The sequence below is a fragment of the Mustela nivalis genome (genome assembly GCF_964662115.1).
Source record: "Mustela nivalis genome assembly, chromosome: 10".
Classification (NCBI taxonomy): domain Eukaryota; kingdom Metazoa; phylum Chordata; class Mammalia; order Carnivora; family Mustelidae; genus Mustela; species Mustela nivalis.
Window position 1 is genome coordinate 609636 of NC_139029.1, and position 19668 is coordinate 629303.

The window sequence follows — 19668 nt, forward strand, 5'->3', positions numbered from 1 at the left end:
TCATCTGGATAAAGGCCCTGGGCATCACCAGGGACTCCTTAGAGCTGAGGGCCAAACGGACTGAGGGTGGTCCTGGTGTCCCGTGGCGCCCAGGTGTGAACTTGCAGGTGGCGGAGCGGGTGCTGAAGGCTGGTGCCACCTCCTCCCACGTGTCTCTGCTCACGTCTGGGTGCTGCCTGAGAGTCTGTGGCGGGAAACCTCTGAGGAGTCCTGGGCAATGTGTGGGCCTCTGCCAGCCCCCCAGCTGCCCACCGCTGGGGGCTCCTGCTGCAGAGGAATCTGGACATCTTGTTTCTCCCTGGTCTCCCGTTTAAGGGGAGGGAAGCGGGCTGTCCGGTGGCCATGACCTGATTTCAGCAGGGTCCAGCCAGAGCTGGTAATTTGCTTGTTTTAAAAACATTTCGTTAGTCTCCACATTGGTGTGCATTCGTGGCATTTCCACAACTCATGAAAGTGGCTTTCAGTGTGGAACTTTATAAAAGCACAAAGCTTCTCGTTGTATCCTGAGTATTTTGTTTGTACCAGTGTTTGCTTCAGAGCGTTTGGAAGGAGCAAAGTTACGAGCATGTTTGGGGAAGAACGAAACCGACAGTTCTAGTTAAATCCGTAATTCCAGCTTTTTTGGTCAGCGGCGTCCTTCTTACGAGTTTGGATTCTGGAACGCCGTTTTTGAAAGCGACGTGTTTGGTAACCCTCAACTCCGCGTAAGGGCTTGGTGTGTCTGCCTCACCTCTGCCCCGAGAGCTGTCGGGCGGGGGTCTCTCGTGTGCGGGTGGACAGGACGCCTGGCGGCACGTCAGGCTCACCGTGGACTCCGCGTGGCAGCTGCGGCCCCTCCGTGGATGGTGAGGCACAAGGTCGCAGCCCACGTGGAAAGGGGCTGGTTTCCAGGCCCGGAGGGAAGGAGGGTGGAAGGGAAAACAGGGAGGTGGGCTTGGACGTGCTCTGGCCTCCGACGACGTCCCAGCCGGACCCTCACAGGGGCCGCCCAGCTGCTGTCCCGCTCCAGGGCGGCCGTCCGCGTGCACCTCGGGGGGGGGCTGGCAGGCTGCTGGACTGTCTCCTTACCCCTCTCTCTTGTCCCCCCCAGAATCCATCTACCGCCGCGGAGCCAGAAGATGGAGGAAGCTGTACCGCGCCAACGGCCATCTCTTCCAGGCCAAGCGCTTTAACAGGGTGAGTGCCGCCCCCCAGCTCCTGGGCTGTCACCGCTCGGCCTGCACTGCCCTCACCAGCGAAGAGAAAGGTGGGGACACTTGCTGCTGAGTGCATCAGCGCAAGCGCGTTCCAGAAGCACCAGGCCTTTTCTGCACGTGGTGGCTGCGTGGCAAGTGTGGGGGTGTGTCTCCGTGTTGCTCTGCTGCATGGGGCGCGGGAGCTTCAAGGTCCTAGCTTGCGTGTGGTCGAACGTGGGTCTGCAGATTTGACCGAGGACGCTGGCGCGCACGCTGTGCGTCTCCTGTGAGCCCCGGGACCCCGAGAGCCCCACGTCTGCCACACACGCGGCCCCCGGCCCATCCCTTCCGTCCTCTGTCTTCAGGATGCGTTTCTGTTCTCAGAAGGGACGTAATGCAGGTGGCTTTGGGGTCGTCCCACTTCACAGTGGAAGGGGAGGTGCCTGCAGGGGCCTCACTGGCCAAGGACTTTCATGTCCCAGGGCAGCCGGACCAAAGCCCTGCAGACCTGGGACAGAAGTTCCTTCTCTCCCCATTCTGGAGCCAGAGGTCCAAACCCAAGGTGTACACAGGGTACGTAGGGCTGTGCTCCTTCAGTGGCCCTAGGAAGTGACCGGTGGAGGGAAATGCACAACCCTGTGATAAACATGGGGAACGGGGCAGACCTGGCCTCCAGGTCCGGCCAAGACAGGGGGCTCAGAACCAAGGGCAATCGGGGGTGGGGAGGAATCATCACAGTCGCCCCTCGTCCTGCGAACACAGAGATCACTTCTCATGTTCTTCCTCGGTGACCCAAGGGCAGAAAGTGAGTTCCCCCGCCTAGATCTTTATCTGGCCTTGACACGACTTTTCTTCTAGAACAGTGAGAAAAAGTTCCACTGGTGAATCTAAGAGAGAAATCCAGTGAGTTTCCGAAGAAGAAATCAAGACCTCCACCCTAGGAAAGGAGGCGACACCAGTGTCTTGGATAGGGTGAGGCATGAGGGCCAGGTCAGGGCCTGTCCTGGAACCCGGGACCTGCAGCCTAACGGGCCAGCCTAGGAGGGCCCCTCGGGGGCCGGCGGGGCCTCAGGGACCACACAGGTGAATCGGTAGGACGGGGTGCTCACCTGGCAAGAAGCGCAGAGCATAGTGGCAACCGGGCATCCAGCAGGAGCCGCGGGAACCACAGGCTCCCACGGAAGAGAGCTCGGTGTGACTGGAGACGACGCGCAGTGGAGAACACGAGCCAAGAACCAAGTCAGCCGCGTGGGAGCTTAAAAACCCTTGGTTTATTCATCAGGTGAACTTCAGAGTATCGAAGCTTTGGATTTAGGTTTCATTTTATTTTTAGCATCGCATTTCCTGAAGTGTTAATGGTTCAAACACGGGTCTGAGATAAGAGCCTGTGGCAGCCTCACGGGCGCAGGTTCCACGTCTCTTCTGTGCCCCTGTGCAGAGCCCGGGAGAGCAGGCCGCCGTCGGTCCGCAGCCTGCCGCGATGCCGCGAGGTCACCCAGGGGCCCATGGGAGCAGCGTCGCAGGCTGGTCACGCGGCGGTGACCGTGGGAAGCTGAACGCGTCACTGTGTTCCACCAGAAAGGCGGGTCGTTCCTAACGGCTTGACGAGTGCTTTGACGCAGCTGGACGTGCAGAAGAGACGGGAAGCTCTTCTCCGAGCTCAGGCGTTCAGCGGTTGCCCGACGTGGGCCACGCCGGGACCAAAGGACGGTGGCCAGAGCTGAAGGCGTTGGAGGTGCCGCTGCAGCCGGCCCCGCCGTCCGGCCCTCGTCACCGTCCGCTGCCCTTCAGCCCGCTCCCCGACGGCCCCGGGTTCCGCGTTCAGCAGCTCGCGGGACGGGTGCTTCGCGCAACACACAAGCCTTGGAATAAGTGCTTTTCTGTCCTGTTTCAAAGTGGAAAGTGATGTGGGGGAGCGTGTGTGTTTACTTGACCTTAGCGGACATGCGTTGGGGACCACTGTGTGCTGGGCACTGCCCCAGGCACTGGTCGCTGAAGCTCTGTGTGTGGAGACCAGCCCCCTCAGGCCCTGGCTTCCCTGCTCGCGCTTCGCGGACGTGGAGGTGGCGTCTCAGTGCCCGTGGCCGTGAGCTCCGGGCACGTGGTCCGTCCACGCCACCACATACGCGTCCATGTGCCAAGAGGACTCCATCCGCCGCCATAAGTGAGCTGTGCTCAGTACAACTGTGCTTGTTTTCATCACTGCTCAGGAGTACGGAGAGGCTCTCTCAAAAGGATGAAGTCTGTTAACCCTGCATTTGAGCTGCGGCTGGAAAAAAGATGGTCACGGCCGGCACCACTCGCGCCACCACCTGCCGCGTGCGGCCAGATTTCTGAACACTCATCCTCCTGCACTTTGTAACAGTCAAAATTTGGGAAAACATCACTGAACAAGCCCTAGTCACCATTAGCTTCCGACGTTCAGAACCTGGAAGAACAGACGAATCACTTAAAAATCTCTAAAAATGCCCAGAAAACACCCCAAGATAACACAGACTGCCCCTAGCTGTTCGAAGTAACGACACGTCAGAGAGCTGTTGCCATGGTCACCCGAGGCGAATCTGGACGGCCCCCACACAGCCCGGCCGGGGCCGCGATCCCCCTCCTGCCCCCACAAGCAGGGGTGCGTCCTTGTCTAAAGGAGGGGTCTCACCAGCCCTGCCAAAGCGGGGTCCCTGCCCCCTCCTTGGGGCCCTCGGCTCCCCAGCCTTGGGGTAGACTGCAGTGGGGGCTCCTGAGGTCAGGCAGAGCCTGGTGTCCAGGTGATCAGCTGACTGGGCCACGTCTTGTCCTGGCTCCCGGTCAGGGACAGTGCCAGTGCTGAGCCGGGTCTCTGGCTTCTGGGGCCACCCCAGCCCTGACAGCCCCTGTTCCTGCCCGCAGAGAGCGTACTGTGGCCAGTGCAGTGAGAGGATATGGGGTCTCGCGAGGCAGGGCTACCGCTGCATCCACTGCCAGCTCCTGGTGCATAAGCGCTGTCACGTGCTCGTCCCGCTGACCTGCAAGAGGCGCATGGTGAGTGTGGCTGCCCCGAGTCCAGGGCCCTGCGGGGGGCGGCCTCGGTGACCCTCGGGCTCCCTCTGTCCGGAAGGGACCCTGCCACCACGGAGACGAAAGGAGGGGGTCCCTGTGGGTGGCAGAGCCGTGACCTGGGCCGGCACCCCAGATGGGGTGGGGCCCCCTTCCCAAGCCCTGGGAGCCCCCTGCATCTTGGGCTGGGGGGGCCTCTTGTGGGGCCTCCAGGGCCCTCTGCTGCGCTGGGGTGAAGGTACGGGGGAGGCTCATCTGTACCCCAGACTTGGAGTGGAGGGAAAGCCCCGGGACGCTCTGAAAGTCAGAGGACGCGCCCCCCGTGTGCCCCTCACCACCAGCCTGTGAGCGTGCACGTGAAGCACTCTGGCCCTTCCACGTGCTCTTCACGTCTGATGTCTAACCCCGATATTGCTGAGCACTGGGCAGGGGGTCCCTCCACAGACCGGTGTGGGGGGAATGCACACTGTCTTCCTAATGTCCCTTCAGACGTGGCTGCCGAAAACCAAGAAGGTGCACATACCCTTTGACCCCATAGGTCCGCGTTAGCCTAAGAAATAAGGCCCCAAAGATGTAAGCCTCCAGGGGCTGAGGACTGCCGATGCCCAGAGCTTAGTGTCGGCCAATGGGGGCTGCCTCAGCTGTGACATCAGCCCCCGGGACTCTGTGACGCAGCAGTGGGGGCGGGGCGGACTTCCGAGGATGGTGTGCCGATGCCCCATTCTGTAAAGCACTTGCTGGAAAGATCACAGCCGGAGGTGCTGGGTGGCCGCCCGCTGTAGGGTCACAGGAGAGCTCCGTGTGGGTCTTCCTGTCTCCAGTGTGGTGCGGACAGCAGGTGCTTCGGTGGAATTGGTGTTAGGACATGGGCTACAATGTGTCTGTCCCGGGAGGTGGTGATAGAAAGTGACACAGTGTCTCCAGAGCTCCCTCGTAACACCTGCCTGGTCACTCTCTACTGCCCGCCCCCTTGCAGGATTCTGTCATGCCTTCCCAAGAACCTGCAGTGGATGACAAGGACGACGCAGACCTTCCTTCTGAGGACACCGATGGAAGTAGGGGCTGCTTGCTTCCTGCTGGCGGAGCCCCGGCTCTCTACCCTGGGAGCCCCGCGTGCCTCCCCTTCTGACCCCGCATCCTTTCTAGCTCCCACCTGCTCTCCGAGGGTCAATATTGGCAGCACGGGCCCCTCACTGTGGGGGCGGGGGTGTCTCTAGGGCCTTCCGTCATCCCTGGGCAGAGGCGGCAGGGTGGGGTGGCCTTCCCTGGACGCACACATGTCCGAGAGTGGCTGCCGTGGGGGTCCAGGCGGGCGTTCTCCTCGGCACTAACTTTGGGAGTTCTGGAAAAGACTTGCTGCGGCAGCAACCGCAGCCAGGCCCTCCCACGGGTGGGCTGCCGCAGAGGCTGGTCTCCATGGGAAAGCCTGCTGGCACGTTGGTTCTTGAGTTTCTGTGGGATTTTGTGGGGGTTTTGTGGTGGGGGAGAGACTCTTTTTAATGTTGTGCTCCTTTTTTTTAATTTGGAGAAAGGTTTTGAATACTGGTGGGGCTGATAGCCCAGCTCCGAGCTCCCGAAGTCTAGGCACTAAGAGCCCCAGCCCCCACGTCACAAACGTGCGTTCTGTGCCCTGAGAGCCCTGGAAAGGAGGCCACAGAACATGAAGCATTTAGCGCAACCTCACACAAAGGAGATTTCTAATAAACACCCCCCACCCCCACCCGCCTGCGCAGCCCGCCCGCTCCGTTTACGTGTGGACCCACCCCGCCCCCCCACCCCTCCGTCGCCTCTTCCCCGCACCTGCACACCCCAAGAACATCTGGAAGGCTAGGCACGGAAATCTTGTGGGTAGTTACTTCTAGATGAGTCTAGAGTCACAAATGCTGGTTCCCAAGTTCCACCCCCAGAGGTGCGGAGTCCGGAGGTCTGGGTGGGACCCGGGGCTGCATTTCCTTCGGCCTCGGCGAGTAGGTGGGACTGCGCCGGGATTGCCCCGGCCTGCCCTGGGCCGGGTGTCCACGGGCCCGTGGGGGAGGGAGGGGCGGCGGGGAGCCCCCACGCCCTGGGCCGCGCTCCTGACGGCGCCTGCGACGTCCTGGTTTTTTTCTTTCTCTTCACTAGTCGCTTACATTTCTTCAACCCGGAAACATGGCGTCAAAGAGGACTCTGAGGTACGGAACGGCTCGCTCGCGCGCGCGGGTTCTTCTTGGGAGTTCGTCAGCTCATTTCTGGGGCAATTATGGAGATGTAAATGCGGACGAGACGGGTTTGGGAATGGCTGCCCACGGTGAGGGCCTGGTCCGCGGACATCTCCGGGGACGCACACTGAGGGGTTCAGGGCGGAGTCCCGTGGAGTCTCCAGTATCCGGCGCAGAAGGAACCTCCGCATCGTTAGGCGGACAGAGAGCCGGCGGCGGCGGCAGACGCGGGCGCGGAATCCGCTGTGAGGCTGTGGGGTGGTTGTGCTGATCTCAGAGCTGCGCGCTGCAGGGGCCTCTCTGACCTCAGAGTCCTCTTTAGTGAAGCTGGATAATGGCCGCACCTTTTCGCGAGGGTGAGCTGAAAGGGCGCGTGTGAACACCTGGCACGCAGGGAGCTGTTTTCCACGGCGCCTGGTCGGCTCCTCCCGTGTCAGTACAGGGCGGCTCGGGCCCCCACAGTGGGCTGCACAGAGACCCCAGGCGCGTGGGCTTCGAGAAACGGTGGGAAGGCTGGTCCCTGAGGGACAGGATCCCGCCGTCCTCTCGCACGGCCGCCGTCGTGGAGGAATCCCGCTTGTCCTGTTCCGGGCGGGCTTGTGGCCAACACGGACACACACTGATGGACACGCAGCACATGTGCTGGTGACCTGACTCCCCCCCCCCCCCCGTCCCAAGGTTCACGTGCTTACATTCTCCGCAGTTGTCTTCCGCCTCCTGCCGCCGGCAGACAGGTGCTCCCACTTCTGGAAGATGGGTAGCTCACGAGGCTACAGGGTGCTGGCACACATGGGCCGGCCTGCGGGGAGCTGGGCACCCTGCGGCTTCGGTGGGCGGACTGTGCAGGACAGTGAGGTCGGTCTGTTGCCGGGCAGAGAGGAGATGGCTTGCGCCAGCCCGGCCCCGGGTCTGCCATCGCAGAGTCTCTTGGGATCCAGCCGTGGCTCCGTGCTGCTGTGGGTTCTGTCTCCCCAGCACCCTCCGTGCCCAGATAGTGGAGCGGCTCCAGGCCTGGCTCTTGGGCCACAGTTTTTGTCAAATTGTATTGACATAAAACCCTTTATTTGTCTGGTGTGCTTTCCGCACATCACTGAGCAGGTCTCCGGTTCCTGGGGAACCCTGACCCACTGTTCTACAACTTCGCTCCATTCTGACCCCATCGGCCTGGAGCTCGCATCAGCCCCCGCAGCTGGAGGGCTCAGGCCACAGGACCCACGCCCTCAGAGGCCACATACAGGCTCGGTGGTTCCCTGTGCTTCTGACCAGTGAGCTGTGAATTGGGTTCCCGCGCCCCTTTCTGTGGGCTTACTGATTTGCTTGAGCAGCTCACAGAGCTCAGAGAAACATTTTACTTACTAGATAACTAACTTATAACTAGCTTATGATCAGAGGCTCTAACTCGGGAGCTGCCTGCAGTCGGGGGTGGGGAAGCGCGCGGAGCTCCCGTGCCTGTCCAGGCACACCACGTGTCCACCTCCCCATGCTCCAGACCCCGTCCTTCGGGGTTTCTTTGGAGACTTCATAACAGGGGCACGATTGATTAGGTTGTTGGTCACTGGAGAATGGGCTCAGCCCCTGGCCCCTCTCCCATCCCTGGAGGTCGGAGGTCGGGGTGAGGCTGGGTTCCAAGCCTGCAGTCACCTGGTTGGTCCCCCAGCAAGGCAAGCGGCCCCCATCTTTAGGTAGCCTGGGGTGTCTCTAAAGTTGTGTCATGAACATAGCAAAAGATACCTTTTCTGCGCTTAGGGAATTCCAAGGGCTTGGGGAGCTCGGCTGTGCCAGGAGTGGGAGGAAGAGCACGCGAGTGTTTGTGAAGTCCTGGGGTCGGGATCTGCCCCTTCGTCCGGGCAAGCCCTCTGCTGCTGTTCTGTGGTCTTCCCAGATGTGGACTGAGGTTCCGTTTGGCCTTGAGTGCGCCACCAGCTCGGGGTGGCGCGTGAGGCACACGCAGGTGTCCCCTTGAGCGAGGAAGTCACAGCAGCAGGACTCGGCGGCCTCCGCTCACAGAACCTCAGAACAGCTGCCCTTTTTCCTGGGCCACAGCTTCTGTAGAGCGACCGGACTTCCCGATTTTTCTACCTGGTCGGTCCGCGTCTGGGATGAGGCAGGAGCACGGTCTCTCCTGCGTTCACCGCAGGTACCCTGGCCAGGGAGGATGAGAGGCGGAGCTTCTGTTTTCACGGGATCGCCTTTCTCTTTCATTCTGCAGCCCAGGCGCGGGGCTGTGCGCTCCTCAGCAGGTGAAGCGTTCTGACCCCCGGAGAGCGCTGCTGGGGGGGCCTGTGGGAGGCCCCGGGGAACCCCGTGCTCCCGCGGCAGCCTTGGGCTGTGACTGGGGAGCCTGGCGTGGTGGGGAGGTCGGAGCCTGCGAGCAGAAGCCCCCGCGGGGACTCGGCGGCGGCACGGCCAGGAGCCTTTGCTTGCTCACGTCTCTCTCGTCCTCAGGACCTGCAGCCGGTCATCGACGGGATGGACGGGATCAAACTCTCGCAGGGGCTCGGACTGCAGGACTTCGACCTGATCCGGGTCATCGGGCGCGGGAGCTACGCCAAGGTCCTGCTGGTGCGGCTGAAGAAGAACGACCAGATGTACGCCATGAAGGTGGTGAAGAAAGAGCTGGTCCACGACGACGAGGTGGGCGGCCCCGCGGCCCTCCAGGGCTCCGTCGCAGCCGCCTCCTGCACGCCGCGCCCCGTTTTAACCTTTTAAAGTACACATTTGTGCGGCCCTTCGTGTCCGGCGTCTGGCAGCGGCTGTCGCGTTCCGAGGTTCCCTCCCGTAGCGGCATGTGTCAGAATGTCCCTGCGTGCTTTTTTTTTTTTTTTAAGACTTTTATTTATTTGAGACCGAGGGAGTGCGTGAGCATGCGCGGGGCGGGGGGCCCGCAGGCGGAGGCAGAAGGAGAAGCAGACGCCCCACAGAGCAGGAGGCGCCATGTGCGACTCAATCCCAGCACCCCAGGATCGTGACCCGAGCTGAAGGCAGACGCCTAACGGAGCCCCCCGATGCCCCAGAACCTCATCGCTTTTTATGCCTGAATCATAGTCCATTTTCTGAGCGGACCACCTTCGGCTCATCTGTTCACCTGCTGGTAGAGATGAGCCCCCCACTCCCGCGACCTTGAGCCGTGCCGTGGTCCATGTTCACGCGTGGGCATTTGTTCAAGGCGCCATCTCGGTTCTCGGGGGATTGACCTGGGAGTGGAAGTGCTGGCTCGGAGGGGCACTCACGCTGTCCTGTGGGAGGAACCGGCGAGCTGTGCCTGGCAGGTGCGCCGCTTCACGCCCCTGCCAGCCGTGCGCGCGGGCCGCAGTTCTGTGCACCCTTTCCAGGACTTGCCGTTTTCTGGTCTGTGATTATTGCGGAGGGTGCGGAGTGGCCCCTCACGGTAGCTCGATCCGCATTCCTGGGATGACTGCTGGTGTTGGGCATCTCTGTGGGCTTCTTGGCTTTGTGTCTTTTTGGTCTTTGTCTTTCACAGCTGAATGCAGAGTCTGTGTCTTAGAAGCAGAGGCAGTTTGGATGCACGGGCAGCAGTAATGCTGCTGCTTCGGGCCCGTGTAGTATATGAGGCGGCTTGAGCTCCGTGGGCCCAGCGGACCACAGGAGGGCTCCCCAGCCCTGGCCCGGGCTCGTGGTTTGGAGGGAAGAGCTGGGGCGAAACTAGAGCTATTACTTGCCCTACCAGCAGGGTGCATTTGTGCAGTGCACAGACTGCCCAACTGGCCCCTGAGTGCTGAGCTTGTGAGTGAGTGGTGGCACCGGTGCCTCACAGCTGAGGAGACTGAGGCTTAGGAGGAGGTGGCTTGCTCCAGTCTACACTGCCGGTTAGCAGCACAGCAGGATGATTCCAGACCCCCTGACTGGAACCCTGGCCAGCTGAAAAGTTAGTGGATTGTCTGAAGTCAAGTTCGTAGAACTGAAAGAAGCAATTAGGAGAGACTTACTGCTTTGGTTCATTCTTGGCATCTTCAGATCATCTCCTGTGGACCAAGATGTGGGGTGGGACTTGGAGGTGATTTCTCGAGAAAAGTGTGACTCTAGGAGTCAGTGAGTGGGAGCTGCGTGTGCACACGTGTGTGTGTGTGCCTGTGTGTATCTGCATGTGTCGCATGCCTGTCTGTGTTTGTGCATCTGTGCAAGACCCTAGTGTCTGTGGCCGTGAGTGTGGGCCATGGACATCAGTGGGGACACTGCAGTGGGCTAGATGTGGCCTGCAGGGGATGTGCCCACATCCTAACTCCTGGAACCTGTGAATCTGAACTTACTTGGGAATGGGGTCCTTGCAGGTATGATTAAGTGAAGGATCTTGGGGAGGTCGTCCTGGATTGTTTGGGTGGGCCGTGAGTCCAGGAACAGGTGTCCTTTTAGAGAAAAGCAGAGATCAGACAGACAGACAGAAGGAAACAGAGACACACAGGGACACCAGTGTGCAAAGGGAGGCACAGAGGAGGCAGGTTGTCCTCCCTCAGGGCTCCAGAGGGGGTGTGACCCTGCCGGCACCCGGATTTCAGGCTTCTGGCTCAGGACAGTGAGAGGCCGGGGCTGGATGTTTTCAGGCCCCTGGTCAACGGCACTTTGTTGAAATGGCCTCGGGAGCCTTGCAGGCAGGAAGGAGCAGCTGCCTGCAAGCAGGAGACCCTAGTTTCTTTACTATGTGGGAGGGAAGGCACATCTCAGCCTTCTACCAGGATTTTCACCTGAGCACCTGGGTGACCAGGTCCCTTTGGAGCACAGATGGCCGAGGCTGGTTGGGAGCTCGGTTGAGGGCCCCCTGTGCAGTGCCAGACGCCCCGTAGGGCTACCAACTGGCGGTTGCATTAGCTGAGCTCAAGGAGAGGCGGGGCTGGGACCACTCTGCCTGGATGGCTGGCTCCAAAGCTGGACCATCCCGGGGGTCTTCTGGGGAGTAGAGGAAGCTCTGAACTGAGCCCAAGGAGGATGAACCCCACTGAGAGTTTGCTCATTTGTTTCCAAACACCCTCGGGGCAGGCAGCACGACGCTGGACACATCTGTTTCCCTCTTGCTTTCTCAACCCTTAGGAGGAGAGGCTCAACATCTAACTCGCTTTCTGGGTCGGAATGAAATCAGAGCTGTGGAATCTTTGTGCCTCTAAAGGGACTTGCAGCTTTCCCCAGATCCCAGCGTGGATTGGGAGGGAGAAAGCCCTGTGCTAGAGCTGGTGCTGCAGAGATGGGCATGGGACGTGGGGGAACCTGCTTAAGCATCCATCCTGTTTCCTCCTGTCTTAAGTGGTGATGATACTAGCCCCCCACAGCTGCCACGGGGAGCACATGAGGCAGTGCATGGAGAGTCTGTAGCTCAGAGGCCAGCACACAGCTGGTGATGGTGGTAGAGATGGCGAACAGATGATGGCGATGATGATGGTGATGGTGACGACAATGATGGTGACGATGGTGGTGGTGATAGTGGTGATGGTGATGGTGGTGATGATGGTCATGATGGTCATGATGATGACGATGGTGGTGGTGATGGTGACGGTGGTGATGGTGATGGTGTCAACGATGATGGTGATGGTGATGGTAGTGATGATGGTGATGGTGACGACGATGGTGGTGGTGATAGTGGTGATGGTGATGGTGGTGATGATGGTCATGATGGTCATGATGATGACGGTGGTGGTGGTGATGGTGACGGTGGTGATGGTGATGGTGACGACGATGGTGGTGGTGGTGATGGTGATGGTAGTGATGATGGTCATGATGATGACGATGGTGGTGGTGATGGTGACGATGGTGGTGGTGATGGTGATGTGATGGTGGTGATGACGATGGTGGTGGTGATGGTGACGACGATGATGGTGATGGTGGTGATGGTGATGGTGGTGATGATGGTCATGATGATGACGATGGTGGTGGTGATGGTGGTGATGGTGATGAACATGACAGTGAGGACGGTGGCAGAGATGGGGTGGTGGTGGTGATGTATTTCTTAATGGGCATTTTCCTTTCCTGTCTGCACTGTCTTCCTACAAGCGGAGGTGAGAGACGGTTCTCTCTTGCCCCCCTTCTCGAGGATGAAGAGTATTCAGGAGGCTCATTAACACGCCCTGGTTTCTATTTCAGGATATTGACTGGGTGCAGACAGAGAAGCATGTGTTTGAGCAGGCATCCAGCAACCCTTTCCTGGTCGGCTTACACTCCTGCTTCCAGACAACAAGTCGGTAAGAAGAAGAGCGTATTTCTAAGATTCTGCTGATTTCTGAATTGCATTGCACAGCAAGTGAGTCGGCACGCGGCTTCCACCATCATATTAGGGTTCTTTCAGCTGCAAGTATGGGTTTGTTTTGGGATTTTTATGTTTGATTTTTTTGTTTTGTTTTGGCTCGTCAAAACTAACTTTGTTGTTCTCATCAGTGCTGTATCAGCTTGTATCAGGTAAATTTCATGGATTTGAACCTAAATTACTTAACTACATTTATAAAATATTTATTGAAAACATCCTAGTAAGTACAGGAGTAGAGGCATTGGGTTAGGTGTTGGGATGACGTATTGGGCAGGAGGCAGGTTTCTGTGCTCACAGATATTACCAATAAGCAGAATAAATTAAAAAATACCAGCAACTTCACTTAGTAAAACTTTATATTGAAATCCTGCTGTTTTAAAAGGCTTGAAAACCACTGGTCCGGGATAGTCAGTATATACTCGGTTTGGAATTCTTCTCAGTCAGTTGACTTGAACTCAGTTTGTTTATTTGCAAAAAATATTGACTTTATTCTGTGCCCGGGGTCTTCTGGACCACCGCCTGGTTCGGTGCTTTAGCAGAACTCATAGGACCAGCACACAGTAGGACTTAAGGCTGAGCTTTCCCGCCGTGACAGGGCATGAAGCAGAGCCGGCAGGGGGAGGCGGCGCGGGGTGACGGCGAGGGAAGCGGCCGGGATCCGCCGCTGGGATCGCACGGGCCGCGGTCGGCTGGCGCGCGCCACAGTGTTCCAGGCTCTCAGAAGAAAGCCGGTGTCCGCAGAAACCGTATTGCTTTATGCACCGCAGACCATGCCTAGGGTTCGGGGGAGGTTTTTATGGCGGAGGGAGTCATCTACCACTTAAGCTCCCAGACTCCAGCCAGGGGCCGACCAGCCTTGGAAAACGGGCCTTCCTGAGGACGACCGTCGCTGTCCGGCTCACAGTGACTCAGCTCAGCTGTAAATCAGACTGGTGACTCGTACGTCCCCACACCCACGTCCACTCTTGCCTCCCTCCTGACCTCTAGTCCCTTGACCCGCCTGTGTGTCCAAGGCACAAGGCACCTGGGATAAGTGGCCTTTGCCCCGCATCTGTGGTTGTCCTCTCCGGGTCTCCCTGACGCGGCCGCCTGGATGTGTCTCAGACCCCGCCCTTCTCTCCTGCCTGAACCTGACCATAGCCCCTTTGGGGCGTCTGGTCACTGGGGCTCCCCAGGCTGTCAGTGCCCCCGTGTTGGAATTAAGCCATATTTTGGAAACACAGATGTAAAGTGTCTTTCTCCTGCTTTGAAGCTCCTCTGACTCTCCCCCAGTTGCTTCTGGGATGGAGTCGAGGCCCCTGGGCCCGAGACAGGTTGCTGGGACCAGGCTTCTCCCTGGATCGCTCTGTTCTGTCCATCTTTGTCACCTTGCCCTGCCCTCCCCCTGGCCCTCCTGCGTCAGAGCTTCTGGAAAGGTCCCCTTGCTGTGTTCGTGCGCTCTCCCCATGCCTCTGTGAAACACTGGCCACGGTCTCTGGAATTACAGATGCCCAAGGGCAGACAGCCCGTCCCAACCCCACATTTCCTGTATGGTGAGATTCCAAAAGACTTGTTTTTGGTTGATTTTGTTGTGTGAACTCGTGGGGGCGTGAGTGTAAAAGGGTCAGACTTTCAACCTCCCCTCCTGTCTCCACTGCCGGGAGCACAGAACTTTCCGCCCCCGGAGATGGTCCGTGTGTCACGCTCCAGGTGTGCCAAGAGACTGAAAACAAGTGTGTCCGTTCAGTGTTTGTGTGTGACCCTGTGACACGGCCGCTCTGCTTTTCCAAACCGGCATGTAGAAGGCGTGTTTACAACATCCCCGAGGGAGGCTCCGTCCCGGGATGTCAAGTTTGTCTCATTTTTACAGGGTCTGTCTGTCTGGAAGCTCCAAACACCTGGTTAGTCCAGATAGGGGGTCTCCCCTGGGCCATGTTTATGTGCCTGCTTTGACCCCGACTGTGTGTGTGCCCGTGTCCCCAGCCCGTGGTGTGCAGCTGGAGAGAGCAATGTGGCTCCAAGTGCCTGCGGGCCCCAGCGTCTGCCTGGTACCCGACACCCTGTAGGCAGTTGCGCTGCTTAAAGAATAGATATATATGTATGCATATGTATATATATATGTATATTTTTTAAGATTTTATTTATTTAACAGATCACAAGTAGGCAGAGAGGCAGGCAGAGAGAGGAGGAAGCAGACTCCCCGCTGAGCAGAGAGCCCTATGTGGGGCTCGATCCCAGGACCCTGTGATCATGACCTGAGCCGAAGGCAGAGGCTTTAACCCACTGAGCCACCCAGGCACCCCTCCTTATTTTATTTTTTTAAAAGATTTTATTTATTTATTTGACAGAGAGAAACACTGAGAGTGTTGGGGGAGCAGGGGGAGTGGGAGAGGGAGAAGCAGGCTCCCCATGGAGCAGGGAGCCCGATGCGGGGCTCGATCCCAGGACCCTGGGATCATGACCTGAGCTGAAGGCAGGCGCTTAACCCACTGAGCCACCTGGGCGCCCCTGAAGAATATTTCTTTAAGATACAGTCACGTGCTTGGTACAAGTATAAAGAGGACACGTGTCGTGTTCTTTGTGACTCACGAGTCGGTGAGGGTTACAGACGCTACAGACAGCTCTGAGAGGAGCTCGAAGTCCCGCACACACCTGAGCGGGCCGGAGCGGGGAGCCGGGATGACCTTCCGGCAGACGGGTTCCGCTGCGTGGCTGCGTGCAGAGTCGGGACGTCTCTGAGAAAACACGGGAACAGCCTGGGAGGGCCCAGTGCACACGGCACCTAGTTTTTCCTGAGGTCTAGAGCCACAGCTGGGGTGCAGGCCTAGCCCTCCTCTTGTCTGCTGTGTGAACTTGGGGTAACCTGTCTGCACCCCAGTCTCCTCCGGGAACAGGGAGCAGCAGGGACACCACCTCTTAGGGCTGCTGCCAGGATGAGTAAGATGGTAAAATGCTGACAGCGAGACCGGCGTCTGGGGAACTGCTGTTCGCACCCGTCCGCGTGAGGGCCCGCGCCGTGCTAGCGCCGTGTCCAGGCCCCAGAGGACCAGCAGCGTCCCCTGTCACGGTCGGGTGGCAGTTAGCCCGGCGCCCACAAACCTTCACACCCAGCCAGACACCCACGGGGACTGAAGTCGTGAACGTGATGAGGCCCCAGCAAGCCGGGGTGTGGGCAGCTGGGGTCGGGACGCTTGGGGAGCCCCACCGGCGAGGGGTTGGGGAGGCCGCCCCTCGGCTCCCAGGCTGCAGGAGGCTCTGTCGCAGGCCCGTGTCCGGGGGGCGGGGAGCCCAACCTGCCGCGCCTGTGTACAGGACGACCAGCAACCTCTGGAGCCGTGCCTGGGCTCGGGGGCCGCCGTGGGAGAAGGTCTGCCGAGTGAGCCGGCAGCTTGCCATGAACGCGGGCGTTGGCAGGGCCTCGGCCGCACAGGACCCCTGGGGGTTCAGGCTGGGCACACGCAGTGGAGACCAAGCATTCTTCTAACCCAGAAGGAACGTCCGCGCTGTGGAGAAACCGCACCTCGCGGCCACAGACAGCCGGCCTTCCCGGACAATGGCCGCAATGAAAATTAACTACAAAATTGCTTCTGTTTGAGCAATTCCAGGAAAAATGGGCTGAAGGGTGTAGCTGAGGTGACTATTTTTAGCAGCCCCCCCCCACTGCCGTTTGGGGTCGTTTGTCGCACTTAGCATGACCCCGGATCTCAGACGTGCCGCCACGTCCCGCGCCGCACTCCCCTCGCGTGGAACGCGGCTCACGCTCCGCGGTTTGGGGGAGAGCCTCCCACGCAGCCTGCTGACCTTGACGCCTGAGTGAATAGTGGTCAGTTCGGGGGGACTCTGGGTGTTCGTGCCACTTGGCCGGTGCTGTCATGTGTGTTGGTCCTTTGCACGTGGCCCCGAGGACTCGTCGGCAGGTCTGGAGGGCCTGCGCCGGGGCTCGGGCCGGCCCGGCCGAGGGGGCACCGCAGTGCTGCAGGGCGGGTGCCGGGACGCGGTGAAAGAGCGGGGTGGGGGAGGGGAGGGCACAGGCCGCATCCTGGAGGAGGCGGTGTGTGTTTGGGAGGAGGAGGTGTGAGGGGTCATCCTGGAGCTGTCCACAGCCACTTGGGCTCCAGGGACACGGAGGCTGGGTGGTATCCTCTTGTGGACGCCCGATGCCCAGTCCCTAGGAGGGCCGGCGGCGTGGGGTCCAGGCACAGGTGCAGACCCACAGGGCACATGGAGGCCCAGTAGGAGGCCTCAGAATGGAGCTGAGGACGGTACGTGTCGCCTGATGCCGGGGAGTGGGTGGCAGGACTCACCAGGCTATACCATGGCGGAGATCTGGGGGCAGAAGTGAGGGTCACAGAGAGCCGGGGGTGCCGGGGTCGGTGGCGAGCACGTGTGCGCCCGGTGGTTGTAGCTACGGGGGCCACGGAGGAGGTCAGGCCTCGAGCAGGGGCGGGTGATGGCTGGCGAGCGGAGAGGTGGGTGAGCAGAACCACAGCCGGGTCGAGCCTCCTGGGGGAGCTCAGGAGAACCGGGTTCTCTTGGGGCCTCTGCTCGTGGAGGGAGGCCGTGGGCGCGGCAGGAACCAACCAAGACCCGGGGGTTGGCGCCTTCCCCTCTGGCGCTGCGTCTCTGCACCGTCCAAGCAGCACATTCGTTGGAGTCGGAAGTTAAGTGAAGCCCAGAACAGAAGGCGCGGACGCCAGGGTGCAGGCGGCAGGCGGGCTGTGGAGTGTCCGTGCAGCCTTCCTTCTGAGGGCCGGTGGGGGCGCCCTCACCCGCAGGCTCCTGGGGCAGGTTGGCTTGGGCCGCAGACAACCCGCCTGGGGGGCGTCGTGGGGAGGAGGAGGCCTGTGACTCACGGTGGCAGTCACGCCATGGCGTGGGACTCGTCGGACCCGCGGGTGCAGGGAGACCGCAGGTGACCTGGTCACTTGCGGGTGACCAAGGCCCTGGGCAGCCACGGACCCTCAGGGACTGGCCTCCGTCCACCGGGGACCGTGCAAGCAGCCATGTGTCTTCCTCATCGGGCGGCGGCCGGCCACCATGGGGCAGGCTTGTGGGCTGCGCTTTCTGTCCTGGGGACGCTGATGGGACACAGGGACCTGACTTGGATGAGGCCCGGGGGCCCCCTCGTCCTCAGCCAGCACAGGCCTCGAGCAGGCCTTGGGCCCGGATGAGAGGGAGCTGTCAGGCGGACCTGAAACTGCTTTTGCCAACGATCTGGTGAGGTCAGAAGCCACTTCAGAGAATTCTTTCAAGAACTTGAAGCAATGTTTTTATTCTTTATTTATTTTAAGCAATTTCTGCGCCCAACGCGGGGCTCAAAGTTACGAGCCCCAGATCAAGCAGCGCGTGCTCCTCCGACCCAGCCGGCCGGGCGCCCCGTGCAGGGAGGTCTCCGCGGACGCCGGGGGCCGAGGTTATGGCTGCTCCCGCTTCGCCTCCTGTGTCTTCCTTGTCGGTGTGGGCGACGTTTCCGTCACACAGAGGCCTCCCCACTGGCGTGACGTCCGACCCGGACGCTCCTCGCCCCTCCTCCCAGCGGAGCGGCCGGCCGCGTGCGCGCGGGTCCTGTGCTCGCTGGCCCTGGAGCTGGTCACGGTTCTGCCGCGTCCGCGGGGTGTGGTTAGAGCGTCGGCGCCAGACGACCGCTCCTTTCCGGCCCACGCCTGCTCCTGTGCGCCCGATGATGTGGCCCGTGGCTGCCTCGTGCGGCGGCCGCTGGTGGAGGGCCAGCCTGGCCGCTTCCTCGCCTCGCGGGAACGCTCTGGTGTTTGCCCCGTGGGCGCGCCACCGGCTGCCGTGGGAGAAGGAGCTCCGTCCCGGGTCCCGGTTGTCTGCGCTCCTGGTGCTCACGTCCCACCCTGGCCCTCCTGTAGCTGCTTCCCTGTGTCCGTCTCGTGGTTTGCTCCATTTCGTGGTCAGATGGCGTCCTGGGGCTTGGGGGTTGCCTTCCCGTTCCCGCCCGAGGGCGACTGTCCCACTTTGGCCCCAGCTTACCAGGGTCAGCCTCGCCTCAGGGCCCCCAAATATTGGGGGTATGTTCTGGCTTTCTTCCTCTCTGGGGGGACCCGAGGCCCGACTGGCTGTCTCCTGCTCTGGCACATTTCTTTGGACAATATAAACCTGCCCCCCCCCCGCGTCAGCTTCCCGTCTGCCAGTGTCCCCCCGATCTTTGACCCGGCCGGTCCGCCGGGCTCGCCGGTGCCGCTTCCCACCTTGCTCCCTTTTCTTGTCCTCTGTCCCCCAAGCATCTTCTCCTTCCGCATCGGACAGTTCCTTTGGGGGCGGCCACCCCTGTGACATGGGAACGGAACCTGCAGGAGGGGCTCCAAGTGTGAGTTCTGGGTTCGCCCAGGTCCTGTGGTGTCAGATCTCGCAGACGGCGACTGTGATCCTGAGAAAGTCCTTTACCTCCCGGTGCCCCCATGTCCCCCTCTGGCTGGGGTCACCGTGTTAAACATTAATGCCCAGACGAGTAGCTGAGTCTCTAGCCTGAGGGTCAGTGAGGTGGGAACGGCTGTTCTTAGGTTGGGCACTAGCCATCGGCACTGCGTCTCCAGGGGCCAGAGAGTAAGTATTTTCACCTTTGAGGACCACAGTTTGTGGTGGTGCAAAGACCACGTACGTGGTGCGTGTAGAGACGCATGCAGCGTCCCCGTGAAACTTCATCCACAGACACAGGTGGTGGGCCGCACACGGCATCAGCTCTCAACCGAGCACACGCACTCTGTCTGGTGGCATCAGTCTTTCCCCCTAGGCCGACGGGCGGGGCTGGGCACTTCATTCCACGGGGCAGCGTGGGGAGGGTGTCATGGGTCCTCTGCGCTGAGGGCGAGTCCGCGCCCGGCTCTCCCCCGGGCGCTCTGTGGGCCCCCCGTGCCGGGTCTGCTCCAGCCAGCAGGGGCTGCAGCCCCCGGGTTCCCATCTGGGCGACCAGGGTCGCAGGGTCAGGAGTGACCTGGCTCCACAGCCCTGCTTCTTTCCCTTCCTGGGCGGCATCCAAGCGGACGGTGGGAGAGCTTGGCCGAGGGCGGCCCTCCGA

General features: G+C 60.5%; 1 protein-coding gene across 4 annotated transcripts in view; it reads left to right on the top strand.

Moving 5' to 3' along the window:
* The window catches only part of PRKCZ (protein kinase C zeta), a 90400-nt gene that overhangs the window by 60017 nt on the left and 10715 nt on the right, over positions 1-19668 (top strand). For 3 of the 4 annotated variants that reach the window (XM_082686080.1, XM_082686081.1, XM_082686082.1), the window contains 6 exons: positions 1091-1176; positions 4059-4190; positions 5182-5260; positions 6327-6376; positions 8849-9037; positions 12491-12588. In XM_082686080.1, coding sequence (XP_082542206.1) covers positions 1091-1176; positions 4059-4190; positions 5182-5260; positions 6327-6376; positions 8849-9037; positions 12491-12588 — 634 coding nt within the window. Of the gene's footprint in view, positions 1-1090; positions 1177-4058; positions 4191-5022; positions 5044-5181; positions 5261-6326; positions 6377-8848; positions 9038-12490; positions 12589-19668 lie in introns of those variants that run through there. The other variant, XM_082686083.1, reaches the window with a different exon arrangement.